Source organism: Limulus polyphemus, unplaced genomic scaffold (assembly GCF_000517525.1).
Source record: "Limulus polyphemus unplaced genomic scaffold, Limulus_polyphemus-2.1.2 Scaffold1245, whole genome shotgun sequence".
Taxonomy (NCBI): Eukaryota; Metazoa; Arthropoda; class Merostomata; order Xiphosura; family Limulidae; genus Limulus; species Limulus polyphemus.
Genome location: NW_013666855.1, coordinates 229,040 through 253,237, shown reverse-complemented (window position 1 = coordinate 253,237; position 24,198 = coordinate 229,040). Strand labels below are relative to the sequence as shown.

At 31.5% G+C, this 24,198-nt stretch overlaps 2 protein-coding genes across 15 annotated transcripts in view; one reads left to right on the top strand and one right to left on the bottom strand.

Moving 5' to 3' along the window:
• Positions 1–19,696, top strand: part of LOC106462772 — a 57,444-nt gene extending 37,748 nt beyond the window's left edge. For all 6 annotated transcript variants that reach the window (XM_013922724.2, XM_022390111.1, XM_022390108.1 and 3 more), the window contains 11 exons: positions 5,446–5,537; positions 6,747–6,800; positions 7,122–7,200; positions 9,421–9,505; positions 10,788–10,973; positions 12,888–12,951; positions 14,677–14,746; positions 16,613–16,703; positions 17,548–17,695; positions 17,979–18,080; positions 18,249–19,696. In XM_013922724.2, coding sequence (XP_013778178.1) covers positions 5,446–5,537; positions 6,747–6,800; positions 7,122–7,200; positions 9,421–9,505; positions 10,788–10,973; positions 12,888–12,951; positions 14,677–14,746; positions 16,613–16,703; positions 17,548–17,695; positions 17,979–18,080; positions 18,249–18,392 — 1,115 coding nt within the window. In that variant the 3' untranslated portion in view covers positions 18,393–19,696. The remainder of the gene's footprint in view (positions 1–5,445; positions 5,538–6,746; positions 6,801–7,121; positions 7,201–9,420; positions 9,506–10,787; positions 10,974–12,887; positions 12,952–14,676; positions 14,747–16,612; positions 16,704–17,547; positions 17,696–17,978; positions 18,081–18,248) is intronic.
• Positions 19,697–22,467: 2,771 nt separating this feature from the next.
• The window catches only part of LOC106462773 (protein PRRC2C-like), an 88,546-nt gene continuing 86,815 nt past the window's right edge, over positions 22,468–24,198 (bottom strand). For all 9 annotated transcript variants that reach the window (XM_013922725.2, XM_013922726.2, XM_013922730.2 and 6 more), the window contains one exon: positions 22,468–24,022. In XM_013922725.2, the coding sequence (XP_013778179.1) occupies positions 23,750–24,022 (273 nt within the window). In that variant the 3' untranslated portion in view covers positions 22,468–23,749. The remainder of the gene's footprint in view (positions 24,023–24,198) is intronic.

Here is a 24,198-nt window from a genome sequence, read left to right as displayed (position 1 = left end):
TTTATAAATGTTTGGAAAATTTTGTTTTCCTTATATATTTTAAATAATTAGTATTGTTATTCATCATCAACTTTTGTTGTGGGGCTCCTCTTCATAACAGGACCACCTCCTCTGGGATCCAGACATCAACACTTCCGGAATTACAGAGTAACCTAGTAACATGTATGATAACCTATAAAGAGAAGAAAAGTATATTGTCAGTTGAGTGCTTTCTGGCTTGCCACAACAGTTTTTTGCACATTCGTATTGAGAGATGGTCCTGGAGATGTTTCCTTGGGGTTAATTGACTGGTCAGTAGTGGCTATTGTCAACTGAGCCCATTGATTGGATTTTTCCTTTGACTGGTGTTGTTAATATAGTACTTCAAAAATCCAAATATCAGTTTGACATTCATTTGTTAGACTTCATGATGGTTGGGGGCCAATGGGCATTTAATAGAATTTGTATTGTCATGGAAATTTAAATGGACAAAGCTCACGCAAGACCTTACCAAAGCCCTGAATAATTAGTGAATCATGACCTCTCGGTATTCTGGAAGAAGTAATTTTTTCTAAACTTGTAGAACCAAGATGTTGTAACTATCAAATGGGTCTCTGCGAATTAAAATAGTGCAATGAGTTGAACAGGGTGTTTATTCTTATCTTTTCATCTCCCTGTTCTTTTGCCAGGATCAAGGCAGGGTATTTAAATTGTCTTGTTAGCAATATCTTAAAAATCCAATTACATTTTTCAACTTCCAGAAATTATTTTGGGTATTCTAATACCTCCTGGCATGGATCCCTGATCATTTAAAGTCCATGACTGTGATGACAATAATGCTGATTTACCATGTGTAAAATGTAAAGGCTCACCTTTTACTTCCAGAAATTATTTTGGGTATTCTAATACCTCCTGGCATGGATCCCTGATCATTTAAAGTCCATGACTGTGATGACAATAATGCTGATTTACCATGTGTAAAATGTAAAGGCTCACCTTTTACTTATGGTCATGCCCTAAGTAGAATTATGAAAATGGTAAGTAACATCTATCTACCTGGAGTTATGCATTCATCAGTTTTCATACATCTGTATCTTGAAGACCATCCAAGTCTTTAGTGTTCTACAGTGAGTTTTATTGACTGCTGCAGATACAACTTTGAACAAGTCTGTTTCAACTTGCCATCATGTAGCATGCGTATTGAGCTGTACCTGATTAGTTCTTGTTGGTGCAGTTTCACACCACTCTTTATAATTTTTTTTTGTATGAATGGTATTCCACTTCCAGGACTTGTCTGATGGAAGTTGATAAGTCTGTCAGAGATAAGCATTATGATGTGATGGTTTTGGTTTGTATCCATACTACAGGAAACATTTTTCAAACCTGCTGATACTTTGTCATTATGGCAATTTTCACATTTATGAAAAGGTACGATTTATGCTGGATGTGTATATGTAAGTGAGCCATCATATCCTGTAAGTGTTGCTATTTGTGTTTCCAGTGGCATTATTGTCATGGTTTGTTCTCTTTCTTTGTCACCAGGGGTGGATGTTAATCAATTGACCTTAAATGATCTTGTGGATTGACACTTAGATACATAGATGTTTTATTAATACTAGTGGGAGAAGAAGAACATTTACTTGTAGGTCGTAACCTCTCTTTTCAACTTTGGTGCCCAGATATTCTTCCACATGCAGATCAAACTTTTACTGTAATCAGTATATCCATGCACCTTGTTTCCTTCTATTGTTTTCCTGGAAGATAGACATCAATCCACATGGTAGTGATCATTTTTGGCAAGTTGCTGGAACCTTTTTAAATTGATTTATGTGCCATACTGAGAATTTGATCAGACCAGTTGGCTTTCCTTTACTTGAAACCTTTGATACACATCCCTTATTACCTTTAACCATTGTGGACTGCTGACTGAGAGCAGGCTCATTGAGTCCAGAACAGTGCTTGGAATATCTCATTTTGGAAGAATCAACATATCGGGTGGAAAAGTCTAAAGGATGCATATTTCTAGCATCTCTTCTTCCAACAGTACCACGATTGTTTGGGCTTTGACTGGAAGTTAGACTTCCCACCCTTTTTTTGATCTTGCACCCTGAGGGACAGGTAGTGGCTGATATTTTGAGAAATGGCAACACTTGTGGGGAAGTGTTTCTTGTACCTTCCACTACTCTTCCAAACTCCTGGCCATTAAAACCTGGTCTAAGGCATTCCTCTGAGATTTTATTCTGATGGCCAAGTGGACAATATCAGGTCATTTATGGAGGTGCTACATTGATATTTAATACTTAAATTGTTAAATTTGTCTTCTTTTTATTTTTATTTCATTAGGTAGGAGGGAACTTTTCACAATACCCTTGAAAGATCTCAAGAGCCCCTCTAATTAGATACCTATTGTTTTGGCTAGCTGCTTTAGTTAGATATTTAATAGAACAGTTAATCTTATTTCATTCCTAGATACAATCTCTTGTTCTAATACACAGTGTGACTTTTCAAAGTAAAAATACATTGTTGATCAAATGATTAAACTTGAAACACTTGTATAGGAGATATTTATAAAGTTGGAGTAGCTGGGCTCAGAATTTTACTCTTGGAAAAGGCAAATGGAAGTATAGATAACTAAGAGACCTTCGTCCTTATGGATTACATAGCAGTTATCAAGTTTGTGATTAACTTTTTAGCATTACAGTGTTTTGAAATCTGTAATTTGATGGTTTCCCAATCTTTCAGAGACAATTTGAGTGTTTCTTAAGACTTTGTTGTGAATGTCTTACTTTTATTTCTATAAAAGTTATTGCATGGCTGTCTCTATAATATGCTGCTAATCATTCCGTTTGTCATTGAATCTTTATACCTTTGTAAGCTATGCTTTTTATTTGTAGATTAGATGATCTGCTAGTTTTTGCTTTGTCTTTGTCAAGATATTGATTGGTTTGTTTTGTGAGACAGTTGCTGTGTCTGGTTGGTATGTACCACCAAGACCTGTAACTGTTCCCACATGATCTGTCCTTGAATTGCTGTAAGATATTGGATACCCCTGGTTTTCCAGGGGCCTCTGTGTTTCCTTCAGAATTGTATATAATCTGACTTATCTAGGATCATACAGATGCTCCACAAGTTCTTTTCTTTTAAAATAATTGTGAAGTCCCTACTGCAAATTCAAAGACATAACACATTTCCTCTTCATTCACTTGTAGTGTATAAATTTACATGTTCATGATGCTATCACGGATTGTAATAATATATAAATTGTGTTCTGCTGAAAACCTAAGAACTCTCAGACTACTAAAAAAAAATTTTATGCGTACAATTCTTACAACAAAATTAGAATTTCATATGCATACACAAAATTTTATTTTTTTATTATACACAATAGCCAGTAAACTATTCATAATAGCTTGTTTATTTCATTGGTGTTTCTAGAATCATTTTCCAGTGTACTTCATCTTGCTGTCTTTCACCTGCTTGAGCAATTGGTCCATTTATCCCTGTTATCTTTGTTTTTCAAACTTCATTGGATTCATAACCATGCAATAATCCGAGAGAGTAATACGGTTGACCTTGCAACCATGTCAACTTTCTTTGTTGCTGTTGAGCTTTCTCCCACTCCATACGTGGAGTTTAAACATGTTACCTGGGAAGGTCTTCACTGCCAGTTAGTGGATGTTGGACTAATAATGTTTCAATAAGAAGGAATGTTGTCCATACTTTCCTTCTGTCAACTTGATGCAAGATGGTGACATTACTTTAAACAGTTATTTAAACATACATTTTACATGGGCCAGTGTCATAGGAAGTGATGTCGTTCTCCAACATAAGAATTCTTTTACATTTTATGAAGGTTTTTTATCCACCTTGTATGGTGGAGATGGCATTTATTGTCCATGCCAAAAAACCATAAACAAAAAATCTTCCATAATGGTCGTACAAATAGTTGTAGCAAATCATCCTCTGATTAAATCAAATAAATTAATTGTCAAATAATGTCAGCACTGCTGCTACCTTTGAATTCCTTATATGAATTATAGGCCTGGTATCCAATTGCTTAGCTTCTCATGTATGAATTATTTGGCCTATACTTATATGTAAATTATTTGTTCTGTTTTACTTTGCAACATTTCTATTAGTTTCATGTTTTTGGTGCTGCTGAGTACAGATGTGTACACAAGAATTATTTTATTTACATCTTGCTTTAAAGTTTGTTAGCCATACTTTTATCCAAATGATTTATTTATGTTAGTAGTGTGTTGTTGCAGATTCCTTCTGTATAACTACATCGTTAATTTGGTTCACAATGAATTTTTCCACTATTCAATCTTGCGCATGCAAGCATGAGTAGGCTTATAGCTGGAGGAATATGTCAGTCTTTTTAAGAAAGTATATTTATATATTGTGACAGTTATATGATGTAGAACCAAAGGTCTGTATTTTCATGTTCTCCGTGCAAACAGAAAAGCTTGCAAAGTATTTAATACAACAACATGTTCTTAAACCACATCCAAGCCAGTTCACAGCAATGCTCTCTGGAGGAATATGTCACAGTCTTTTTAAGAAAGTATATTCATATATTGAGACAGTTATATGATGTAGAACCAAAGGTCTGTATTTTCATGTTCTCCATGCAAACAGAAAAGCTTGCAAAGTATTTAATACAACAACATGTTCTTAAACCACATCCAAGCCAGTTCACAGCAATGCTCTTAACCAAAAAGTGAAAGCTGTGGTTACAGAATAGAATCCTCGAACCCAAAAAGTCATTGTGATGAAGCTAAGCATGTTTATTGGTAATTTCAACAATATAGTAAAAAAGGATTTAAACTTGAAAATAGCTTATAATTCAGAATTTCAGAAGCTCCATCTCATAATCAATACCTGTTTTCATAAGAAAGATATCCAAAGAAATTGGCTTTGCAGCAATCCCATCCAACCACATACCCGCCCATCAGATACTCCAGTGCAGTATAAACATGATCTTGTAGAGCTGATGTCCCCATACAGTTGAAGACCCATGGAACGTTCGTCCAGTTGACCTTACTGTTTTTCACAGAAACTTGTTGCAGTATAAAGTGCAATACCCATGGCCATCAGATTTAGCATGAAGAGGATGCTCTACGGACAGTAAAATACTTGAAGCATCATTCTTATAAAATGCAATTAGCCTCAGTATTATGGTGTTTCTATGCATAGGTCTATCCAGATATAGCTGCATCTGTATTTTTTACATTTTGTTTCTTTGTCTAATACATTTTAATATATTCTTTTTATATTTTTCTAATTTTGCCAAACATGTGCATTTATTTTATTTTCATTGTTTCTGATTTGTCATATAATTTTATTGTATTATTATGTAGTATTTAGGTCCACTTTTATTCACTGTTCCTTATGTATTCCTATGCATTTGTCCATTTGCTTGTTTCTGTTATGTTTTTTTACATAAGTTTTATTATTTTTTAGTATTTTTGGGTGGATCATGCAACCCAACAACTTGGAGAAGAGATATAGCCATTCCCATATTGAATAAGCTAAATATTGCTTATTATAACCCAGTAAGTTTATTTATCTCAGTATTTAAGTGTAATCATTGCCTATCATTATGATGTAGCAGTAGATAGATGGCCGAGTTTTTTATAATTCTTTTTGATAACTTGTATATAACTTTATAAATGTTGGAGGTATCCCACACTTTACAAAATTAAAAATTTAAAAACAGCTAAAATGGGATAGAAAAAATATATATAATTTAAAAACAACAATTCACCACTTTTAACGTGGCATCGTCGGGTATTCAGCACAATACTCCACTTAAAAATTGTTAAAATTATTTGTCGAGAACCTAATATTAATAAACATAAAAAACAAAAGAAGCCATCGTAATAAAGGAATACAAGCCTTTAATAAATAAAACACAAGTAGGTTTATACTTATGTTAGCTCAAAGTTGTATGGTTGACGTCACCAATAGGGTGTACCTAAGTGTTGTGTACAATTGTGCTGAATACCTGATGATGCCACGTTAACAGTGGCAAAATATTGTTTTTAGATTATATATTTTTTCTATCCCATTTTAGCTGTTTTTGAATGTTGTATGTTAAAGGGGTTTTCAATTTTACAGAATGAATTATTCAAAAATTTAGTTTCTTGTATTTATATAAGCAGTAGTTCAGATAACTTTAAGTAATGTAATAAATTATCTGTATATATGCGTGTGTGTGTGTATATTCTAGTTTACATTATGTCAGTCATTTCATACATTATTAAATAGGAAACCAAGACTTCATCATTCTTGCATGTGTATGTGAAAAATAGTTTGTGTTCTTGAACTATCATGCATTGATTTGAGGAGAAATATATGTGAACGTTTAAGGTTATTGTCTTCATAGTTGATGTTTGACTTAATATGGGTTTGTTAAGGTAAGGTATATTTAATAATAAACATTAAAGCTAGATTATGAACTATTATTTCAGTAACTTGTGTAAATGTAAGCTCATTTTTTCATTTTATTTTTGATGTGTCTTTATGCATGAGGTACTGTTTCAAGAAGATGTTAAATCTAAGCAAAGTTTATATGCTATTATTTGTACTAAGTATTAATGCTTAAGCTTTTCTTTAAATAGCAAAATAATTCTTGCATTGTAAATCCACAAAATTAGAATCAAAATAACTTTTATCTGCTGAAATCTTTTCCTGTAACACTTATGAATTAGACAAGTAAAAATTTTTAAAAAATTGCTAGACAATATATTTTTCCATTTCAGCAGTGTGCACAGTGGGGACCTGAATTGATTAATTGTGAGAACGAGGCAAAAGAAGTAAGTGTTTTCAGATCAATATTTTTTGTTGAAGCTAAGGATAGTGACAATAAATAAGGTGGATCATATTATTTGTTAATTAATATTTTTATCTCTCTCTCTTGCAATTGTTTTTACTAATTGAATGCGAGTTAAGTTAGAAGAGAACTTATCTTGGTTCTGTGTCATGTTGCTTGATGAGTAAATTAAGCTTGGGTTTAGTCATGTTGTTGAAGTCAAGCATGCATGATGAAGAAACACATTTCAGCTCAAGTGCACTCATTTTTCACTTTTTTTTGATATTACAAAAAATTGACTAATTTTTTTTCCTTTTATTTTTAGGGTGCTCAAGTTCTGCTTTTTGTCATCGACACCCAGACAAGATCTGTGGCATCGATGATTGAAGCAGCCCATATAGCAGGTGTGTCCTGAAACTAAAGTGTATTAACATATTATTATCAGTATGGCAGTATTAGATGTGTATGTTTCATGTTTTTGTTGCTGGTGTATTTCAAAATTTAATTGAGAGAAAAATGGATTTGAATTGTGGTTCTTCTGTAAAAGAGTTTTGATTTAAAATTAAGAAACTTTATTAGTATGTATACAAAATAAGATATTTGTGTTTTAAACTGATCTAGAGGCTTTTTATTTGCCTTTTTTTTGTCAAATGTATATAGAACTTGTCTAATATGGTTTTGTAATACATGCTACAAAATTTTACAAGCATTAGTTTTATATTTGTATTTTGTAAAATGTTATTAACGTGTTAAAAACCTTCAAATTATTTCTTTTTCTCAGGAAATTTTCTTGTTCCTTTTTTTTTTAAATTGTGAATTTTTTAATTTATATAACTGTGTACTTAGTTATTTCTATATACAAATTGCACTGTTCTGTTCATTACTTGTCTTTGGAGACGATTTTAAATTCTACTCTATTCATAGGTTCATTATAGTCATTCAGAGCATGGTTCTTAGTTTGGATTTAGATTTCAAATTTGTGTTTTCTCGTATATGAACTTGTAACCATCTGGTGGTAGATTCAGTATAACCTAAAGAACATTCAGAACATTTATGTTTGTACACCATGTTTGAAGTTTTAAGTACAGGTATTCAGTTGTTAAACCTGAAAAGCATGTTTTAATCTACATTAATTTTTGAAGACATGTATCAGTTGAGCAGTGGGTAAGCAAATGATTACATAAATTAATAATTAATTTCAAATTAAAATAATGTGTATATGGAAATACTAAAGAATTTTTTTTAGAAACATTCCAGTTTGGCTGTGTAAAAACACTTGTATTATTAAAATGTTCACTTATAATTTGATTTGTAATGCCTATAGGAAAGGCTTTTTGTAATAACTTTTTGATACTTTCTAATTCTTTAGAAAAAAAAATCATCCTTGCTGGATAATATGTATCTTTGAACTAATATTTTAACCAGATATTTCTTAAGAAAAACTTGTGTAAAGGCAAAATACATGCAACTTAAAGTATTTTTATGAAATATTTAACATTCTAACATACCACCTTTTATTATGAATAAATATACCTAAGAATAATATTGTTGGGTTTGTTGATATTCAATTGTAAACAAATATTAAAAAAAAAATTAGACAAATAAACAGTTGTCAGGATGATCTATAAAACTGTTAAATTTTTCATAATTGATGTAATATCTATATGGTAGCTCAGTGGTAAGTCTAAAGGTTATAATGCTGAAAATTGGGTTTTGATACTCACAGTGGGCAGAGGACAGATAGCACTTTTTCTAACCTTGTGCTTTACAATAAACAGAAATTACTTTATCTTTCTTAATCTTTTATTCAATTATGTAAATGAATCTAATCTAATAATTTGACTTTAATGTGAATTATTTCATATGAAGGCTTTCAGTTGTCTGTATTTGAATTTTTATAGTTTAATACTGGTTTCTTTTGAGAAAAATCTGGTTAATGTATTAGTCTCATATGCAATAAATTATCTAATTTGTCCATAAAGAACCATAAAATATCAAAGTTCTCATTCAAAATGCCTTGCCAGTAGACATTATAAATCATATTACCTATGATTATATAAATGACACAAGTTTTCCAACTCAGGTAAACTGCTATTTTAATTATAAATCATTTACTTAAGTTGTCATCCTGCTTATCCACAGGTTCAAATGAGATGAGTCTTTAAGCCTGAATGTAGATTTGATTTGATTTTTGTTTTCAGGTTTAAGAACTGAATACCTATATTTAAAACTTCAAATGTGTTATATGAATACAAGTGTCCTAAATATTTTTAGGTTATATTGAATCAATCACCAAGTGGTTACAATTTCACATACAAAAACATATACATTTAACACTTATCATTTTCCAGTATTACGAACCATTTGCTGAATGAGTGCATAAATCTGTATGTAATGAATAATTTCAAATCGTTGTAAAGCTGAATAATAAGTAGGAACTACACATAAAGGTAAGGTCTGTTGATTAATAGACTTCATCAGAGTATTGATATTACTAATTCTATAAGTGTTTGTGTTGTTAATTAATATATGCAACTATTGTGAGGCATTTATTTTTAATCTTTTGTTAGATGTTTAAGATTTTTTAGGGTAAAGAAGTAACTGAGTGTGATTGAACTTTTTAGGGACTTCAAAAAACTTAATCTTGGTTATTTACCACTTGAGAAATGAAGGTTGCACTACTGTCATGGGAGAGAAAATTACGGAAAGGTTAGTTAATAGAAGAGGTGGAAGAACTGTTTATAAATAGTTATGGCAAACTTCTTCATTGTTAGTGTAATTTTTAAATTAACTTTCTTCAGAGCTAAAGATTGGTTGATTGACTTAAAAGAAACGGTTTTAGAACGCTTGAAGCTACAGAAAACAAATTATTTGAGGCTCCTATCATATACATTCTGTATATTTTGTAATGCTACTCAATAAATAAAGCAAACTAAATTTAAACAAATATCTAGAAAAATAACTTACTTGGAAGAAATCAAGATTATCTATAATTATAAAAAAAAAAACTTTATTTTTTGTTACTTTAGTTCTAGTGGCATTTCTTTTAATTTAATTTACAAAAAAAGATAATTTCATTTTGATCATCATAACCGGGAATTTTACCCTTAAAACATAACTGAAGAATTTTTTTTTAGAATTGTTTAGTTCAATTCATTTTTAAAATGGTAAATCACCGGTGAAGACGAGCACACACACACACGTGCTCAGCTGTCTTTCGTTTAATGTTTAAATGTTTGGGATCCAGCACAAAACATAAACAAAGCATTAATAGAAGAGTAGCCATAGCTGATACTGGGCTAGGTTACGAATTAGATTGACTTTTGTACATTACAAGAAATGCAAGCCAGTTGTATTGAAATTTGTACATTTTTTTGTGATTGAATACAAGATTAGTGAAAGGTATGATTAGCAATTTGTGGTTACTGTTTATGTGTATAGAAAGTCGTAATGATTTATTAGTATAAACTTGTTTTGATTGAATACAAGATTAGTGAAAAGTATGATTAGCAATTTGTGGTTACTCTTTATGTGTATAGAAAGTCGTAATGATTTGTTAGTATAAACTTGTGATTGAATACAAGATTAGTGAAAGGTATGATTAGCAATTTGTGGTTACTGTTTATGTGTATAGAAAGTCGTAATGATTTATTAGTATAAACTTGTTGTGATTGAATACAAGATTAGTGAAAGGTATGATTAGCAATTTGTGGTTACTGTTTATGTGTATAGAAAGTCGTAATGATTTGTTAGTATAAACTTGTTGTGATTGGGAAGTTTTATAGCACGTTAGTCTTATGCATTATGAAGAACATTATTTGTTATTTAATAAACTTGAGGAAAATATGTGGTGGTAATTTGAAACATTGTCTTCAGAATACTACAGGTGAATGAAGCTTGTTAACCTCATCATAAATAAATCATTCTGTTTGAACCAATGATCATAACAATTCGCAAGTCTTTAAGGGCTTCCATTATCCCTTCATTTTAGGGAGCTTCAGGAGCTAATTCAAGGACGCACATACTTGAAATATCTTGTTTGGAAAAAAAACATCTCCGTGTTCGATAACATTCCCTCTGCTATAGAAGCTGCTCAGGTCAGTCTTAAAAATGAAAACCATCAGAATTTCGGAGTAGATCAGGCCAAGGTCTTGCATGTTGTTGGAGAGAAATTAAAGTGAGTGTTAACTTATTTTGATATATCTTCTAAAATCATCAATTTTCATTGATAACGTTAATTTTGATTTCTGTTAACATACAGTCTACTTACAAGTATTAAGTAGATGACTTTTTTTTAACAACACTGGGAAACAATATGGAAATTTTAAAGTTCAAAGAAACAAACTTAATATGTGTTTTAGTTGTAACACGAACGATACATTATTTAGAATCTTGATTGAACCTTATTATGCATAGTAGCCATGAATTATCGTTTACACAGAAAATTATCCTTTTTACTTAAAAATATTGAAATTAATTTATCAACGTAAATGTTCGTTTATATCTTTCCTCTCTTTAAAACATGTATAAAATACTATGTTAACACTTTTGAAGTTAAGCAAAAAAGGACTCTTGATGACTAGAAACAAGTGTTAAACCAGAGTATTGGTGTGTCTTTTGCAAGTAAAGAACAAGAAATACTAATTGGCAAAAAAACATATTGGAACAATCTAGATAAAAGAAAAAGATTACTGGGGAAATAAGGGGGAGGGGTCCCATTTTTTTGAATAAGCCTGATTTTCACTTTTTCATTTATTAAATTAATTATTGTGTTACTTACAGTTTCGAGATTGTTTTTTTATGTCTAGAAAATATGAATTCTTTGCTGCAATTGTATGTGTGCTGTAGAATTTATGGCATGTACAGACCTATATCCCCACACAGGTGTATTTACCTGGGCAATGTTATAATGGATTCCCAGAGAAATCAAGTTTTTCTAATGGTTATATTATACATTATGTAGATCATGTAACAAAGTCACATGACTGCCACGTATCTTCAGCAGGATCGTGTGCTTTTACAGAAATTTTTGGATAAATTCTGGATCTTCTCCAACTTTCACTGCTTTACTTTTGCCGCTGCATATCGCTGTTCAACCATGATAAAGTTGGTGTATGGGGGATGAATTATGCTTTCACCTGTACAATATATTTCCCCTTTCCCATCAGCTGAGAAAATAAAAATAGAGAATATCAAAAGGTTCCCCAAAATTAATCCCCAAAACGTTTTCTATATTGCATACCTAAAAAGTGTGCGCTACATGTACACATTTCAAGATGATAAATAAGTGATGGAATTAAAAGCATTAGGCCTAAAAGTCAAGATGAATAAATAATGTAACTGACAGCAGTAAGTCTCAAGATCTTGTGTAAGCAATTTTTGATTGATGCTAAAAGATGAATTTAATTGACATCATAAAATAATCTCCCACAAAGTAAAAAAAAACACCACAAAACAACCTGTTTTAGTGGGTTTTGATACTATGTACCAAAAATAGCAGCATTAGCAAACGAAAATATTTCCACACTGGAAACAAGTTTCATATGTCATTCAAGCAACTGTTAATTAAAAATTTACATTTTGTTGTTTAAGTGAGAAAGACACTATTTTAGCCTAAAAGTGTAAGGTATTTAAAATGTATTGGCAACAGTTGGTGCTGTAATGTTTCTTGTAAAGCAATGGAGTCATTGATACAGGTTCTTGGGATAATGTTTAGCCTTTCTAACTCTACCATCATCATCATGTTCTGGCATTGGAAGATCTGATAATCTTACTGTATTTCAACCCAAACTTCTTGATGAAAACTATATGTAGTGTTTATCACACTAGTTAGTGCAATGAGAAAGAAATTTATATTTGTTAAAATTGAAACAGATTATAGGGGAGATGGGGGGGGGGGCAATTTAAAAATAGTTAATGTATTTGTCATTATTGAATATTATTTAGGAAATATATGGCCAAATAAATGTTGTTAAAACTATACATTTTATGTTTAATGGGTTTTTAAACATTGAAGTCTATGAAATACAATATTTTTTACTTTTATGATATTGGATGTGTCTATAAAGTTTGTTCTTTCTTAAACTTTCAGACAGCAGAAGAATGTGGCTGTTAACCTTGATAATTCCAACTCAGGGGAAATCAGCATAACACATGTATGTTTTGATTTTATAATCAGTATAAATCAGTAAATAATTGATGCTTGCCAATCATAGAAATAAATATTGAACTAATGTATAACTATAAACTAGTTTTTGTTTTCATATTTAATTTTCAGAAACTATAATGATTGGTTAATTTGAAATAAGTAGTAGTAGTAGTACAAGAACAAAAAAAAATTTTTTTTTCATCAGAAATTTTCTTAATTTGATTTTGTCAATCCTGCAATTAACAATGGAGCTCATACAAACTCCGTTGAATTTTAAAGACATTTTCTAAACTGTTTACATACCAATTTGCTCATGGTCCTAATAATATGAGTCAATAAAAAAATACAACGTATATTGTAATAAATCCCACTAGTTATTGTTTTGTTTCCCTATGTATTTTACACAGAAAATGAATGATTTCACTCTGTTTTGGTTAGTTCTTGACACTGAGGGTTGTAATAGTCAAGAACATCTTAGGCCTTATTACTCAATTTGTTGAAATATGTGGACCCCACTAATTGTAAATGGTGGATAAGAACAAGTTGATAATTAAAATACTTTCAAACCATTCTTCACATCACATGAAAGTAATAAACTTAGGTTGATTCAAGCTTATGTAATAACTAGATGAAGCTAGCTACAGTCAGTTTAAAGTTCAACATACATACTAGGAATAAGGTAATTATCACAAGAATATTAAAACTGTTGTATATTATTAGAGGTAGGTTTAATTTTATAAGTTTTGAGGAAGGTATGCTTTTAACTCACGTTAAACAAAATTGGTCAAACTGCAGTATTTTGTTGACTTTTTATAATAAATGATGTTTTATGACAGGCATTGCAGTTGGCAATGATGCAACATGTTCTTGAAGATATTGTAAAATTAAACTTGTATAGAAATGTGGATTTCTAAATGACAATTATATCTAGTCTTTGATATTTGTAAACATGTTTGTAATTAGATAATAAAACATTATCTTTTTTTATTAGAGCACAGTTTGAAGATTTCATTACACATGTTTTAATGTAATATAATAATAACTGCTGTTAAGACACAGTACTCAGAATATGCACGTTTTGCTCATAGTTTGTCAAATCATCACTGATCATGGACTACCAACATAGAGTATCAAAAAAAGTTGTTCCATCACTTTATGGGGCCAGATGTAGCCTAGTGGTTGAGGGTTTACAGTTTGTGCCCCATGCTTCAAAATCATGCTCTTTGGGACCATGATTGTGTTATAAGAGTGACAATTAGATTCTATAATTAGAGTAGCCAAGGTCTTGACTAGGTACATTCCATCTAGTCTGTCAGTTGAAAACTAGGGATAGCCAGTGCAAGTAACTCTTGTGTAGTTTTATATCCCAACTACCAAAACTTTTCATTCTTGAATAATCACCCTTTCTCTCTCCAGGTAGTAGTAATAAAATTTGTATTTCAGCAAACATTTCACCATTGCAGTTTCAACAGGGCTAGTAGGACAAGAACAATTGTAAAACATTGGCTTGAATAAAAAGTTTTATTATTATCTGGAGAGTAAAGTTTTTTTTTCTAACTTTATTGTCAAAATGTCTAAATCCCTCCAGTAATAGTCATGAATTTCTCATGAGATTATTGTAACTTATAAAGGTCTTGGCTGTGTTTTTATCAGTAACTATGATAAAAATGAGCATTTTTGTGGAAAGCTACTAGTTTTGTATTGAATATGTTTTGTTTTTTCCTACCAACAGCAACAGAAAAATTCCTGCCTTATTAAAAACTTTATGCACACTGTGTTCCAGCCAGTGTTGCAATTTTTTGGTAAGTATCACATTAAAGAATTTTTTGGGTGTGATTCAAATAAGTTCTCTCTCTTCCATGTACACTTTTTTTTAGGGGAGGGGGGAGAGAGTGAGGAAAGAAAGACATTCATGGACATGTGAATCCACTTCTACAGTACCCGCATAATCAAATAAAACTATATATAAAATAATTGTATTAATGTTCCATAAATGTCTTTCTTTTCTCACTTTCTCCCCCATGCCACTTTTCCAGAAATGTGTATGTATGTTTATATATATATATACTGTACTCATATAAAAGGTTTTATTTTGCGGGTACCTTATATCCTAGCCTATTTTTACAGAAAGAACATTTAACTTCTTTTACTTTAAAATGCAAAGTATTTTTACTTGCAATATCAGTCTTATGTTCAGTGATTGTATTGTTTTCTACAATCCATTGTTAATATTCCTTTGAAAATACGATTTTACTTAAGTCATTTTACTATTATACTGCTACTACTAATTTTCCATCTGTACTTTGGGTTATAGTCCAAATGTGACACTTGAAAAAGAAGCATAAGGTCTAGTGGGCTAAAGATGCTAATTTCTGTTTACTTGTTGGTGATCGTGAATGTATATAGAGGTAGAATACATTATATTAAAACTATTTTGAAGCCTCACCAAGTTGTTACAGGCCATGTAGCCACATCATGTCATGTTCTATTTGATGGTTGTACATCTTAACAATAGCCTTGCAGCATGGTTTCCATTGCAAAAGGCTGTCTTGTCAAAAGCACATCACTGCTCCCTTCATGCTTTTCATAAGGCACCTAATGTACAAGGATGACGGTTCCTAAGTGTCTCTTTTAACATTCATATGATCTTTGTATGGAATAAAATATATACACATTTCATTCTCCAGCTGTTTGATATATGTCACTATTAAATGGATATATCATACAATCAACTTGTGTAGCTTTTTCAACTGGAGATACTTCTTGGTTATGTTGTATACTGTTGCTTGGGACATGTATATGGCTTTTGTTATCGACATTTGTGTTCATGTATTCTCACTTGTTACAAAATGATGCACTTTGCAGGTTTCTTTCCAGGTGGTCCTGGTGCCCCAAGTTAATCCATATTTCCTTGTTTTCCAGTGCCATTAAATACAAGTGGTATCTTCATATTGGAAATTTTAAACCGATTCTGAACACATCTTTATGATCTGACTGTATGAATATTTTGCATTGGAAAAGGCTGTTACGTAACCTTCCCCAAAACAGTCAGTTATCAGTGGCACCGCATTCCCTAGGAATGCCAGTCTTAAAATGTAGTTCTGATAATAAATGCCATTACATTGCTACTGTATGTTAGCTGTTGTCACATGACTTCTTGATTTGTATCTCCACACATTTTTAATACTTCTATTAATGTAAATAAGATAGTGACCTATACCTCCAAAACGCATCTTTATTACAGTGCTTCAATTTTGTTTCAGCAGGATTAACAATACCTTACCTTGTATGGTTATTGACAGTTCCTGATGAAGTTCTAATAGTAAAATATTGAGTTAATAGATACATTCTGGAATTATTTACATTAACAGCAAATTCCAGTTTGCATTAAACAAAGAGAAATATTTTTAAAACTTAATGATTTACACACACTATAAAAGGTTCACATTGTTCAAACTTTATAGCATCCAACTTGTGTCTTTTTTTATTTTGATGATTCTAAACTTTATAAATGTGGAATATATGTTAGACAGGCTACTACTGTTCAAAGTTACTAATAACTTTGTGTCATAAAAATTGTCAGCACATTATGAGTAGTTTTATTATTTGAAATGGTTCTTGAGACCAGAATAAATAACCTCTGAGGAAGTTTTATGTTTAATGCCTAGATTGGATACAACCCTTCTGTAATTATAAAGATGTCTATCTCGGAGGATCTTCAGGCTCATGGAGAGAAGATGTGGCTATACCCATTCTCAAGTGAGTTATTCCCTATAAAATTTCAGTTTTTTCATACATAATGTAATTGTGTTGGTTTCCACTTTACCATTTTTAGTGAATAATTAGTTAAGAATCATTACAGAGCTTATATATAGCGGACTCTCCCTGTGTGACCATCTGCCCAAGGAGACCACTCCCCTATTGCAGGCAAAATATTACAGTTCCAACAATTTGCTTATCTGTACCATTATAAAATACTACCCCAGGCTGACCACTACCCTATTCCATATTAGGACTACTGAAATCAGTCCCAATGCCATTGTTGACTTTCCATGTTGCGACCACCTGCTGTTTTTTTTTTTACGATAAACATTAACAGGTGCGGTTGTTATTGACTGCAATCATGTTCAGCATTTCGCTTTTAAATTACTCTGGTGTTTCTCATTCACTTTTACTGGACTGTAATTTTCAAAATATGTGGTAACATGAAGCAAATGTTACACTAATCAAATTACATAAAGCTCGTGCTACTCGCAAGCTGTTAGTCTTAGCGAGTGTACCTCGTAGAAAAATTTTATTATTGTTATCATTATTTTTATTTATATTACCTAATTTAAATAGAAAATATTCAAGAAATGAATAATTATTAATAGTTTGTATGTACAATATACAAAGAAATATCGCACATTACAATTCAGTATTCAAATATTTTACAGTTAATTGATGAACTGGTCGATCCTTAGTAAGACCACTTTTGTTCAGACCCAGAGGTGGTCTTAATAAGGAGAGTACTGTATGTATGTGTGTGTGTCTGTCTACATATACATATAAAACCAGTAAAATTATACATGTAATGTACTGTTATTATTTCATCTTTTTTCAGAAAATATGGACTAACTTATGGATATCCTTTAGAAGAACATACATGCAGTGAAAAGTTCTTGCAAATGGAGAGAAACATTATAGAGAGATGTAAAGTTTTACTGTTTGTTATAACAAAGGAATCCAGATCATTATCCCAGATGATAGCAGTAAGTATATTTTAGAATCCTTGCTAAGAACTAATTGATGGATGTAGACAGATTTTGCTAGCCTACCCTTAAAAGGGGCTAACACTTAGTGAGTAAGACATATAACCTGAAGTGACTTTTCAAAGAAAAAAGACCAATAAATGTTTATACAATGTTTTTGTAGTCTTTTAGTATTATGTGTGTATTTCTGTGGTAATAAATAGTTCAGTGAGAGAGAGAGAATGTAGTGTTTAGAAATATTCTCAACCTAATTAAGAACTAATCTCAATATATCTTTTTGCAGGCTGCTCATTACATAGGCCGAGAAAGTGAGAAAGACAAGAAACGCCAGATTGTCTTGTGTATTCAAGACATAGAAGAATCAACATCTATTGATGGAGAGAAAGTAAGTCCTAACAATAAATACTTCTTTAAAGCATGTGTCAGCCATAAAATCTGTCTTTGAACGATTGCAAAGTTATATATTTAATTAAACTCGGGGCTATTCAGTTTGCTAAGACCTTTTTTATCTTGGCTGTGATGCAAACTAAAACGACTATTTTTTTTTTTCCAGCTCTCCTCTCAAGCTGTTAAAGACTATAATCGTGGTCGGGTTTACTTGCAGAACATAGCAAAACAAGCTGACATTTTCTTGAAAATTGAAGAGGCAGTTGAAAAGGCAGCTGAATATGCTATTAAGTATTCTCAGGACTCTTAGTGCGTCTGAAATGGAGACTAAAATCTCATGTTCTCAAATCATTTCAGGTCCTCTGTTCATACTTTTTCCACTCCAGCATTAAGGCACATACAGTTGATAGTCGCATTGTCGGTATATCATAACTTCCATTTTCAGTTTCATTAATATGTAGTGGGTACACATCTGTGGTTTTTAAAGTATTGTAAATAAGAAGGTGTAGTAAATTTAAAAAGACTACTTTTTATGTAAATAAGCATATATCCCCACCTCTTCTTTTTTTAACAATAAATGTTCTGTAGTACATTTCTCTATTTTTTATTTTCTTGGCTACATAAAGAATTCCTTAGTGTTAGATCGGATATAAATATTTGGCAAATTAAGTTTCTAAACTTACTTACACATGATACAACTAAAAGGAATATTCTTGGTTTCTGAAACTCCTAACAACCAGGTGGTGGGTCTAAATCACACTGCTTTTCTATTCAGAAAAGGGCGGACTGCAGATCATAATTAATGATCTTGTGTAGTTAGTTCTTCAAACTTAATTCCCTTTCTTTTGGTTAGTGTCTTTGAACTTTACAAGAATAAAGACCATTAGCTCTGTGGGACTTTCAGCACCCTCCCACTACTCCATAAATATCCAATACAAAAATGTTCATGGAAATTTGTATTATTATTGAATATATTGTAAAATTACAATAACCATGAGTATATCAGGATATATAAAAAAACATTTTTTAAAATACACAAATTCACTTTTAATTTAGTGTAGTTGATGAATCTAGCAAATTAGCTTAGAAAATGTCAAAGGTATTTAACATGCACAAGTAACAGTGTCATCTAGTAAACCCACCCCATACTATGAACAAACGGTAGTATTTCTTCAAAAGCAAAAGATACAGGATCATAAAGAAATGGAATAGTCTTCTGCACAAAACCCACAATACAAATTACTATTCTTCCATATTGTTTTAGAAAGGTTGAACTATAGCAATGTCTTCATTATTGTAGTCCTTTAATGCCATTGCTAAGGCATACTAAATAAAAGATAAAAACTGTTGGATGAATGTGGAGTGATTATTTAGTGCTGCAATTGTGTAGTCCACTTGCATTTTGTGCCCGTCCCTCATGACTGAATGTGAAATAGTGATGCTGCAATATTACACACCAATCTCAGTTATTTTCACAATTGAAGATGTAGTGCACCCATCTTCTAGTTAAAAACTGGATTTTCTCAGCTTTATGACAGTGTAGCACTATGGAGTACATTCTTCATAAGAATGATGCAGAAATAAACGAAGTACGCACAGCTGTCTGCTGCTATATATTTTTAGCACTGTAGTGTTTTATTTGAATCAAGAGTTTTCAAGTGGTTGATCCAACTTGATTCTACTGTTACACTTCTTAACTGAACTTTGGAGATAGATGGTTGATAATTCTAATTAACCATCCTTTGTAATCTCCTCCATCATTTATCACTGGCTTATTAAATTTTACAATAAGAATAGCTTTTAACAGTTTATATAAATTGGGACCACCAGTGTTTAGAGTGAGTAGCAGAAATTGGTAGTTTAATAACCTTCAATTAACTGAAAGTGGGAATGTTTTGATTGAATATAGATGGAATAACCCAATAGCTTGTTTTCACACCATTAACAGATTTAAGTGTAATTTTTAATTAATCAACCAGCTTCACGGAGATAGTATTGTACGTGTTGTTTAACAAGTTACATTCCTACATCTTTGCCAATCATGTTCATAACAGTCATTTATTAAAATAAATTTTTATATTAATATTTGAAAAACACATTAGAATAGGACTAAACTTCAGCAGTTTATTTTAATTAAATGTTATCCTGCTTTAAAATTGAAATCGAACAAGATCCAATGTTTGACCCAAATTCATCACTTGTTGTGGTGAAACTTGTATTATCCCCGTCTCCTACCTTCACCTTCCTAAATATTTTGTATAAAGAAGTATTGAATCCATCCTATCCATTATTGAAAGAATTAGACTACACAACATTCTAATTCATGTTTGGAAAAACAATACAGAAAATTAAACATATCTTCAAAAAGTAGTAGTGGTTAATTATACCGAAGCCGTATTTTTGTTTTTATGTAAAAGTTTTTAAAAGTACTATACATAAGATTGTGAATTTTTATGTATATATATATGATGTAAAGTTTTTAATGGTTTAAATCTAATATGCATGTTCATCTAGTTTACACATACTGTGTGCTTCAGTTTCAGGCAAGTTACGAATATACAGATGTCTTTTTTTGTACAGACATTTTCACTGAAATTACTAAACATTTTTGCCTTAGAAAAAACTTAAATTCATTGAGCAATTCTGTGAAAAATTGTTAATATTTGTTCATATGTAATTAACAGAAGCTGTTCATTATTATTGACATGGAAAAAATAAAATTCAAATGATGCTTTACAAATACCTTGATGAAATTACAAGATCAAAGTGTTAAAATCTCATTTCTTTCTTGGAAAAACTTAAATGTAGGAGTGTGACAATTAAGAATTCCTCAATATTAATTTAGTGCACACTGTGTTGTCATAAGATGTCAGACAACATTTATAGAGCTCTCTTAATGAATGTTGAGTATAGTTTGCAAAATTTACATATATTTGTAGCATTAGCAAAACTACTGTGAATTTTAGTACATCACTTAACATAGAATTAAACATAAGGTTTCTATAAATCAAGATTAGAAAAAAAAGCTAATTAATTTTTAATTGTTACAAACATGTATCTGTCAGTCTGAGTAGTTAAAATACAACCAAAATATTTCCACTACCTCAATTTACTAAGTGTTTAATATTCTTAATATGACAAACTTCAATGTTCAAATTCCCTAACAATAAATTTTACTTTTGGAAAAACTACCTTTGTTTTAAAACTGGTTTGTGAAAATATATATACTACATCTTTACATTTTCAGTGAAGTAATTATGTGTGCATGTGTATAGGGGACAGTTTTTATTTATATTATGAGGTTATGGTACAAGTTTCAACTACAAATTATGAAGCCATCTAATTAATGTTAGAATCAGTTTCTGTGAGAACTTCCTATTATGGGTGACAGCAGAATAGAATTACCATGAAAGTTGAAATGATTTATAGGAATTGATGTTTCCAGACCAACTACCCATCATTCCTAGCAAGGACAATTGTGTGTACACGTTAAAGAGCTTAATATATTCAAATGAAACTTATTCAAGAACACACCTACATACAGACTAGTATTTTAAATATTTGTAGGGAAGACAACTGACAAGCAGTGCATTACATTTGCATGCATTAGTTTTTACTTGGTTATACCGTAGTACCTCACTTTTCAAAATTTCGTTGATGAAAGATTTAGCAATCCATTTTCCATTGCTTTTTCTCCAATGGATAACACTTCCCAAATTTTACCTGTTGTTGAAACAATGGTGTAGTTGCACGAGATTTGTTTTAAAGTCCTACAAATATTTTAAAATTTTACTACTACAAGAAGTTTCTTTAAAAAAAAAATGATCTTTAGGATACAATCTTCCTCTCCACTTTGACTGAACCAAGGATTTAATTTAGTTTGTAATTTATTGAAAAAAATAAGTGATAAAATCTATCTATAAATAGATATTATAGTTAGCTATTTCTTGATTACATGTTAACAAAAATGGTTAAATTTCAAGAAGCCAAAAACATGCTATTTATTGGAAGTCCTACACATCACATTAAAACAAACAAGCACTCAGTAATATTACATAACATTTCCCAATTTGTAACAAACATTTGTAAAACTGTAAATCAGTTACATGGAATATTTTAAGTTATTTAGATGAAAAGATTGACACACAATGTTTAAAAAAAAAAATTGTTTCTTTCTATGTAAACTAATATTCCCTCTTTCTGTGAAACTAGCCCATATGTCATTCATGGCTGTTGAACCTTGTTTTATCTTTATACAAAATTCCGATGTGTTTCTGTGATGTATGTACAGAAGTAGTTTTAAATAATTCAGATATGCGTACGAGTGCTACAATTTTTTTCTCTCTCATACACAGATAATGCTGTACTAAGTAAAAACTAAGACATTTTCAAAAATGACAAGTTTTACTTGTGTGAAATGATCTTTTACAGAATTTCTAGACTGAAACATGTGAATGAAAAATTTGAAGACTGGAAAAAAAGGCTTTCACAAAATCTATGCTCAAAAGATGAAGAAAGAATAACTAGCTAGTTGTAGTACAAATACAGTTTTCTCTTGAAATTTAGGAATTCCTTAATTTACCTAGAAATACATATACGCACAACAACTGGCCATAAATATTCACTGCACAAGACAATCCTCATTAATTACAGTGCTTTATTGCAGCAAAAATCAACTACATATATTAGTAGTTGGGCCAAACCTTACTTTACAGAATTGTGTATCATTTGACCCCATCAAGTAAAGACAGAGAGGACCAGTGCCTGCATGCTCACTTTTTTTTGTGTGGCAAGCCTACACTACATAGGGTAATTTACGACACTTGTATAAAATGCCAGATTGAAACTGTTGATTTAGGTACAACATATACTTGTAAAAACAAGTCTGGGCAAAGGGTTATCAGTCCCTTGCTACAATCATTCAAAACAATAGAGACAAAGCCTTAAGCCCTACTAGGTAGAAGATTAATATGCCACACCCAAGTTTCTCAGTAACCTACATATGCAGTACAAGAAGCACTGGGGCTTGAGTGCTCTTGTTGTTTCGCATAATTTTCTGGTAATCAACTATATGACAAAAAAAAAAAGTGCAATACAAATCTGAAAGGGGGGGGGGAAGCTCAGGCACAAAATGGGTAATGTTTGATCCTCTCTCTACATAACTGACTTTAAACGTGAAAGACATACAATGTCACCTTAAAGATAAACTTAAAACCATAAAGAAACATTCACAATACAAGGGGTAATGTCCATTAGCCATTTTGGTCCACAGAATGGTAACATCCCTTCACCTGACAGAGATCTGTCACCAGATTCCCTACCCCTGCCATACTGTAATCCCTGGGTAAATGTGCAGCTTGAGTCTCTGATCAGTTCACGGACATGTTGGTTGGAGCTGGTTATGCCACAAATCATCTCACTGTGCTGAAATTAAATAGAATCTACAAAGAAATTTCTATAATTACCTAAAGGTTATGAAAAAGAAGATTTCATCTTAATGCCCCAGTGGCATGAGGCTACAAACTTTCACTTTTGAATGAACAAGTTACAATAAACGTTCAAGACATCCAGTTTATAAAGAACTCAGAAAGACACACGAGTTCACAGTAGCCATAAAAGTAAAGAGGACAATCAAGTTGGAGTGCAAAGCTCACTAAGTAAGAAAAATCACTCTTCTAAGATTTCTCCATTATCAGGAGTGTTGTCACTGCTTACAATCTGTGTTTCAGAACTTTCAGTCTTTTCTTCTTCCTTGGAACCATCTAACTCTATCTCAGGGTTGTCGGCTGAGATTTTACTGGTGGGATCTTCTTCTCGGCCCGACTTACTGGTAGGCCCCGCCGACTGAGTGAAAAACATCTGTGTCTGTTGCACGGCTTCAGCTCGAAGTTTAGCTTGCTGGGCCGATGTCAACTGTGAAACAGGCTTCCCACTAGATAACTGAGAATATGGAAATGTTGTTAAGAGCATTTTTACACACGTATAGTTTGAGTAAGATGTTGTTTGAAAACTTAATATCACATGCAAAATTGCTGGAATGGCTGTTTTATTGTTATAAAGCCAGGTAAGCAAGAGTAACTCATTCAACATTCATTACTTACAAAAAATAGAACAAT